This window comes from Oryzias melastigma, linkage group LG1, assembly GCF_002922805.2.
Source record: "Oryzias melastigma strain HK-1 linkage group LG1, ASM292280v2, whole genome shotgun sequence".
Classification (NCBI taxonomy): Eukaryota; Metazoa; Chordata; class Actinopteri; order Beloniformes; family Adrianichthyidae; genus Oryzias; species Oryzias melastigma.
This window is the reverse complement of record NC_050512.1, coordinates 32,481,026-32,489,150: the sequence shown is the minus strand read 5'-3', so window position 1 is coordinate 32,489,150 and position 8,125 is coordinate 32,481,026. Positions and strand designations below refer to the sequence as shown.

Sequence of the window (8,125 nt, the reverse complement as noted above, 5' to 3'; positions counted from 1 at the left end):
AGGAGCTGAACTTTCTGGGGCTTCTGCCAGTGGAACCTGTAGGGGCGTGATTGGTACAAAGAGCCTCCCTGACCTGAACCCAAGCGGTGTTTTGTTGTTGGACTTCTGTGTTCGTCATAGTTTGTCCATAACAAAGACCATGTTCAAACACAAAGGTGTCCATCTAGACCCCAGGCATCAGGACACCCCAGGCAGGAGGTCCATGATCGAGTTTGTCGTAATTTCAGGCGACCTTTGCTCATAAAGACAAGGGCGGACCAGTCCACTGATCACTACCTGGTGGTGAGTTGGATTCGCTGGCGGGGGAGGAGGCCGGAAAGACTCAGAAGACCTAAACGTACTGTGAGGGTCTGCTGGGAACGTCTGCCTGAGCTCTCCGTCAGGGAGGTCTTTATCTCCCACATCCGGGAAAACTTCAAGCAGGTACCGAGGGAGGTTGGTGACATTGAGTCCGAGTGGACCATGTTCTCCACCTCTAGTGTCGCTGCTGCTGCTGTGGTCTTAAAGTCTCTGGGGCCTGTCCCGGTGGGAATTCCTGAGCCCGGTGGTGGACACCAGAAGTAAGGGATGGTGTCAAGCTGAAGAAGGAGTCCCATCAGGCCTGGCTGGCTTGTGGGACTCCAGAGGCAGCTGACAGGTACCGGCAGTCTAAGCAAGCTGTGGCCCGGGCTGTGTTGGAGGCAAAAACTCGGTCCTGGGAGGAGTTTGGTGAGACCATGGAGAAGGACTATCGGTTGGCCTCAAAGAGATTCTGGCAAACCATCCGGCGCCTCAGGAGGGGAAAACAGTTTTCTGCAGGCACTGTTTTCAGTGCAGGCGGGGATCTGCTGATGATCTAGCAATGGAAGGAGCATCTCCTCAACCCTGATGACACCCCTGTTTTTGAGGGAAGCAGAGGCTGATGACTTTAGGATCAAGCTGTCCATCACTTAAGCTGAGGTCATGGAGGTAGTGGACGAGCTCCTCGGTGGAAAGGTTCTGGGTGTAGATGAAGTTCACCCAGACAGTTTCTGAAGCTGGAGGAGTGTCTTTGCTTCTCTGCAGCATCGCGTGGCAGATGGGAACGGTTCTGGAGGTCGTACTCCAACTCAAGGGAGTCACACTCCTCAGCCTCCCTGGGAAATCTGGAGAGGAGAGCTCGTCCAATAGTCGAACCTCAGATCCAAGAACAACAGAGCAGTTTGTGTCCATGGAAGACCCAGGACACGCTGCAGAGACTATGTCTCTGTGCTGGTCTGAGAACGCCTCGGGGTCCACCCAGAGGAGCTGGAGGAAGTGAGAGAGAGTAGTCTGGGGGTCTTTGTTTAGACTGCTGCCCCTATGACCCGGTCTGGATGAGTGGAAGAAGATGGATGGATGGATGGATGGATGGAGGTTTGAAGGTTGGATGGACGTTTGGTCTAAATGTGATGGTCTCTGAAGTTACTGAAGATGCTTGACAGACTGAAAGTCAGAGTCTGGTTCTTGTGTCCTGCAGGGATCTGCCCTCGTGGATGGAAGAGGTTTGGCTGCAGTTGTTACCAGTTCTCTACATTATACACGACTTGGCAGAGCAGCCAACAAAACTGTTTAAGAAATCAAGCAGACCTGGTGATCATCAACAGTCGAGAGGAGATGGTGAGGCCTCCTTCAGGTCGTGACCTCTGTGTGGGGGTGAAGGAGTGACCTCCTCGTCTTCTTTCTGTTCAGGAGTTCCTGAATGAACTCGGAGTTAGCCTGAAGTTCTGGATCGGTTTAAAGAACTCCATGGGATGGAAGTGGACCATTGACAGATCCCCGACACCTGAGTAGGAGTTTTGATCTCAGACTTTGATGAAGACGGAAAATCTGTGCAACAAATCAGAAACAACATTCAGAGGAATAAAATGAGACGTTTGTGGAGGTTCTCCTCCTCAAACATCTTCATCACTTCAGTCTTTCAAAGACAGGAAGCAGAATCTCCTTTGACCAACAGTTACTTCAAACATATGAGATCTTCTTCTAAAGACTATAGTTTGTTTGTTTCTGCCGTTCTGAGCAAAAAAAAAATCATTTTTTTTCTTTCTTCCAGCTTCTGGCAGAACGGACACCCAGTGGGGACAAACCAGAGGTACCAGTGGAATCAGCTGAACCAGAACAGCTTTCAGGACTACTGTGGAGCCTTCAACAGCTTTAAGAAGGGTAGTTTTTACTATCCGATCAAATCCTGGACTAGTGAGCTGTGCAGTACGTATCTGCAGTCAGTGTGTGAGAAGGAAGCTGTTCCTTCTGGGCTCCTGTAGTTCAGAGGATGAGCTCAGATGGGATTATAATCCTGCAACCAAAAACACCAAAATAGAGCTGATATGATGAAGGATGTGTGGGACACAAGCTCGCCCCCTACTGGCTAACATTCCTACCCTGAAACATGAATAAAGGGACTAAAGCGTGCCACAAACATCAGAAGAAACATGTTTCAAAATGTTTTTCCCAACAACTTTTTCTGATAAATTCTAATATTTTGATCCCATAAATTGTTTAAATATCCACTCTGATAAAGAAGGTGTTTTAACATGTTCTTGTAGCATTTTCTGATGATGGAGGACAAGAAAATTCAGATTAAAATTTTATTTCTGAGTATTTTGTTATTCAAATTGTTTTGAATTAAGAGAAGATGAAAATATATAATTGAATGAAGCTTGCAGAAGTGATGTAGGACCAGCACATCACTGCTGGGGCAATAGCTCCGCCCCTTTCTGATCATCCACTGACAGACCAATAGATCCATGAACGTCTTTGTTTCCTCGTCTGAGCTGGAATCTGGATCAGAACTCAACGGATGGATAGAAATCATATTGCTGCCATTTTTGTTGATCTGTTAACTTTTTAAATAATTAGGATAATAATAAACACAAATTCATCGTGTTTGTAACCTTATTATTGTGTGAAACACTGAAGACTCTGTCACCACATATTCTGCAGAGCGGTTTGGAAACACCCGTCTCCAGGAATCCATGTGTGGAGGACTCTGGTTCTGTCTGGAAACAGCTGCTTCATGTTTCTCTGAAGTCCAAAGTTCTTCATGTTCCTCAGATGATCAAATCAAATGAGTGTTTGCAGTCACAGATGGATGAAGATGATGGATGAAGATGATGGATGAAGATGATGGATGAAGATGAGCTCATGAAAACACAGCAAAGTGCAGAAAATGAGAGGAAAACATCTTTTAATAAAGATTCATCGTCCAGATGAGATCAGAGTTCACTTCGTGATCTCGCTCGGTCAGAATGATGGAATAATCATTTCAAAAGTTAAACTCAAACTCACTTGTCCTCATTCTCTCAAACATACCAACTTTGTGAAAACCAGAGGAGCGAACCAGATCTTCACCAACTCTGATCATCTCTACACGTTTACTCCAGATTACTGAAGACTAGAAATAATAAAACTCTAAATCTGAACATGCAGACTGCATGCAGTTCCTAATTCAGTCACTAGGGGACGATATTACCCGACTAAGATGATCCTGTGGTGTATCTGTCTGGAGATAGATGGACGTGCTCACGTCTATCTGACAGGCTTTGGACTCCACTCTTCAGAGATTTTAGACATAAACTTGAATATATTTGGCTGAAGGGGGAGGGTCATGTGGAACTGAAATAATCTGGATTCTAGAATGAATTGAAGTGATCTGGATTATATATAAAAAAATGAAATAATCTGTACTCTAAAACAATATGAAACAATTTGGACTAAAGCATGACTAGAAATAATCTGGATTAGAGAATGAATTGAAATCATTTTAACTCTAGAATAAATGAAAACAATGTGAATGTTGAAATGAATTAAAATAATCTGGATCATAAATAGAATTACAACTGTATAACGGTGGGATGAAAGACCACAAACATCTGGAGGTTCAGGTTCAGTTGAGGTCCGTCCACACCGTCTCTGTTTGAGGAGGTTCTTGGGGGTTCTGTGTCCAGATCTGCTCACCTTCCTCTTTGGTCCAGAGATTTCAAGCTTTGGTTTACATCAAGTTTGCGGTCTGACCGTCACTGAAGATTTTTCATACTTTCTGTCCTTCACACAGAGTTCTGCCGCGACACCTTCAAATCGGACCAGAACCTTCATGTTCCCCATCCTTCATTCGTCACATGACGGTTTGAGGAAGCAGCAGAACCAGAGTCTGAACGAGCAGAACCAACACAGAGCGTCCAATCAGGGACGACTGGAGAACACGAGAACAGAAACGGAACGTTTAACAGTAAAACCCTCAGAAAACGTTTGTTTTTCTGCTAACAGCTGCTTCCTCTCAACCATCTGGGCTTTTAAACACATTAAACAAACATTTACAGCATTTCAAATGGAAACAAAACAAAGGAAAATGTTCACTGAGACATTTTCAATAAATATTCTTCACATGAGACCCGAAGGAAAAATGAAATGTTAGCAGGACTTTGAGGCTGAGGTTTCACTCTGCAGCGTCCGTCAGGTTTGTGTTTCTGTGGTTGGCTGTAGACCGTGGTCAGATCCGACGGTTCCGTCAGGTTTGTGTTTGGGTGGTTAGCTGTAGACCGTGGTCAGATCCGACGGTTCCGTCAGGTCCAGGCGGTGTTTCTGTGGTTAGCTGTAAACCGTGGTCAGATCCGACGGTTCCGTCAGGTCCAGCCGGTGTTTCTGTGGTTAGTTGTAGACCGTGGCCAGATCCAATGGTTCCGTCAGGTCCAGGCGGTGTTTCTGTGGTTGGCTGTAGACCGTGGTCAGATCCGATGGTTCCGTCAGGTCCAGACGGTGTTTCTGTGGTTGGCTGTAGACCGTGGTCAGATCCGACGGTTCCGTCAGGTCCAGGCGGTGTTTCTGTGGTTGGCTGTAGACCGTGGTCAGATCCGATGGTTCCGTCAGGTTTGTGTTTGGGTGGTTAGCTGTAGACCGTGGCCAGATCCGACGGTTCCGTCAGGTCCAGACGGTGTTTCTGTGGTTGGCTGTAGACCGTGGTCAGATCCGATGGTTCCGTCAGGTCCAGACGGTGTTTCTGTGGTTGGCTGTAAATCGTGGCCAGATCCGACGGTTCCGTCAGGTCCATGCGGTGACTCTGCAGGAGGTCATACACCGTGCCCAGATGGGGGCCTTCCTGCATGTCAGATGAAGTTCCCTGGAAACAGAAGAAAAACCAAATCCGTTAGAGAAAGCTTCACTTCCGGATCCTCCCGGTTCTGCTCAGTTTCTGATTCTGCAAAGGAACCGTGGAGGGTCCAGAAGGCTTTTGACTCCACAGAACCACTCCTGAAGCTGCTCAAACAGAAGTTCTGGTTCTGGAGGAGAATAATGAACTGGATGGCCGGCTCAGCTGGCGTCTGAAAGGCGCCGCCCACAAACGGTGCTGGAGGTTTTGTGTGCAGACAGCTGAGCAAACACTGGCGGGCGTTCCCATCATCATCATAAAAGCTCCGGCGGGAAGTACCTGCATGTTTCTGTCCTGAAACTGTATTGCCGTATATTGGACTGAGTCTTCGCTGCTGAGATCTGCAGAGAAAAACGTTCAGAACTTCAAAAGAGACTCAAATCAAACCAAAAACTGAAACTTGGTGCAACAAAAAACATCTTTATGCAGAGGAAGATTTAGAAACATAAACCTGTGACATCATGAAGACATAAAAACAACTCCAGAACTCTGCAGCTTCATCGTCTGACCTCAGCTTGATACTCCACTGAGGATGAGTGACAGCTGATGAGCTCTGCTCAGAGTCACTCAATGATCTCAATGGTAAATGGCGTATACTTGTATAGCGCTTTCTACCCTCCTTCGAGGGCCCAAAGCGCTTCACAGTCACAGACACATTCACACATTCACACACTGGTGGTGGCTCCGCTGCCGAACACTGGCGCCAACCTCCCACCAGAGGGAATTCGGGGTTCAGTGTCTTGCCCAAGGACACTTCGACACATGGGGGGGCAAGGCGGGAGTCGAACCTGCTCGCTTCTGATCAGGAGTCGACTGCCCTACCACTGCACCACGGCCGCCCGATCTGTCAAAGATCATCTGTTTGTTAGTGTCGCCATGGCAACTCTGAGTTCCAGCCAACGCTCGTGGATCCTGTGGAGATCAGGATCATGCGGTTGCTCAGAAATGAGACGCACAACAATCTGTGTGCATGTGAGTGTGCACGTACATGGATTTGGTTCATTTGAATTTGCTGCAGCCAAAACTTTTGTTCTTCCTTCGACAATGACTTCCTTAAAAAAAACGAATCTGTTTGTTCTCATGACCTTTTCTTCAAAGGAACTTCCTGGTGAAGCTGCGCTGTAGGCGGAACGTGACCAGAACTGTCGAGAACAAACCTGACATCAGGAAGCTGCAGCATTTCCTGCCTCGGCTTAACGTCTGGTCTTTGACAGAGATCCACTCAGATCTGCAGAGATCTACTCTGAACTAAATAGATCCACTCTGACCTAAAGAGATCCACTCTGACCTAAAGAGATCCACTCAGATTTAAATAGATCCACTCTGACCTAAAGAGATCCACTCTGACCTGCAGAGATCCACTCAAACCTAAAGAGATCCTCTCAGACCTACAGAGATCCACTCTGACCTAAAGAGATTCACTCTGACCTGCAGAGATCCACTCAGACTTAAATAGATCCACTCAGACATGCAGAGATCCACTCCGACCTACAGAGATCCACCCGGACCTGCAGAGATCCACTCGGGCCTACAGAGATCCACTCAGACCTGCAGAGATCCACTTCGACCTACAGAGATCCACCTGGACCTGCAGAGATCCACTTAGACTTAAATAGATCCACTCTGACCTAAAGAGATCCACTCAGACCTGCAGCTAGAGGTTTCTCAACATGTCAAAGCGAGTAACAGAGACTCTCGCTGACAAACGCGGGTTTGAATCTGGAGAAAAGCTCCTTCAGAAAACGGTGAAGTTAAATCTGGTTCTGATTCAAGCAAATGATAAAACACAACTTTGATCTACAGAAACCCAAAACTTCCTGATGAGCCGTCTAAAGCGGATCGATTTCTTCTGACATCTCAGCAAACATCTCATCAGAAACGAAGGCGCCATCGTGGAGCCTCTGCGAGCAGACGGAACGCCGCTGCAGCGCCACTTTCTCAGAAGAGATAACGGAGATCAGATGGACGAGCGTCTGCAGAAGTCTGCAGCTTCTCTGCACGACTGCAGACGGAAATGTGAGAAACCCCAACAACAATCTTCCTCTGATCTAATCTGATCTTGAATAACCTTTCAGAGTCAAAGATGAAGAGACTCGGGTGTTTCTGCAGGTCTCTGAAGGTCCAGCGCAGTCTCTAGTCTGAGGTCTAGACTTAAAGACGGGGTTCCTCAGAAATCTGCTGCTGGACTCCAGATTATTGACCTGACGACGCCTCAGAGGCGTCCGTGATCTCTTCAGTCTCGGGTTCATCCACAAGTCTCCAGGAGTTCCAACACAGTCTGGTTCACCTGTGGATCATGTGACCGGAGTTTGAGGTGTGGCTGAACGGCTTCATGTCAGACGTGTCCCTCTGTCTGTGAGGTTCCTCAGGGACCAGTTCTAGGTCACACTTTAGAGTCTCCCTCAGACTCTTTGGGTCGACTTCCTGATGTGGTTTAATCATTTCTATGCAGACGACGTATTCTGGTTCTGTTTAGCACCTTTCTAACAACACCACAGGTGAAGTCTGGGCCTTCAGATAAACAAGCTGCTCGATCACAGACGGTAACTTCTGAGAGACCAGCCGCAGATATTCTGATGGTCTTTGGGGAAACAAATTCTTCTCCATCGCAGTTCCTAAACTCTGAATTCCTCTCCCACCCCTAAAACTCACCTGTTTGTTCTAAACTTTGATCTATTTTGATCTTTATTCATTTAAGAATTTAGAAATTAAACATTTACTGTCAGGTAAAAACATGAAATCTGATTTTAGGCTGACTTTAATTTATCTTGAGATCAGATTATGTTTAAAATGTTGTTAGAGGAAGTTTTTAAACTTCACAAACGTTCAAACATGTCTGGAAATGGTCTTAAATAGAGAGAAATGTGGATTCTGTTTGTTTATTGTAGAAGAGTTTCCTTCATTATTGTTTTAGAAACGTTTAACACCTTCGTGTTTACAGGATAACCGTCATCCGGGGGCCCGTTTCAAGAAGCAGGTTCA

The 8,125-nt window shown here is 46.6% G+C and overlaps 2 protein-coding genes across 2 annotated transcripts in view; one reads left to right on the top strand and one right to left on the bottom strand.

Moving 5' to 3' along the window:
* The window catches only part of LOC112157487 (C-type lectin domain family 6 member A-like), a 4,583-nt gene extending 1,899 nt beyond the window's left edge, over positions 1-2,684 (top strand). Inside the window, exons 4-6 of the mRNA XM_024290242.2 lie at positions 1,478-1,617; positions 1,690-1,787; positions 2,051-2,684. Coding sequence (XP_024146010.2) covers positions 1,478-1,617; positions 1,690-1,787; positions 2,051-2,261 — 449 coding nt within the window. The 3' untranslated portion in view covers positions 2,262-2,684. The remainder of the gene's footprint in view (positions 1-1,477; positions 1,618-1,689; positions 1,788-2,050) is intronic.
* A 483-nt stretch (positions 2,685-3,167) lies between these two features.
* LOC112157540 overlaps positions 3,168-8,125 on the bottom strand; it is a gene marked incomplete in the record, with an annotated part of 16,613 nt that continues 11,655 nt past the window's right edge. The window contains 2 exon segments of the mRNA XM_024290344.2: positions 3,168-5,113; positions 5,423-5,484. Coding sequence (XP_024146112.1) covers positions 4,880-5,113; positions 5,423-5,484 — 296 coding nt within the window.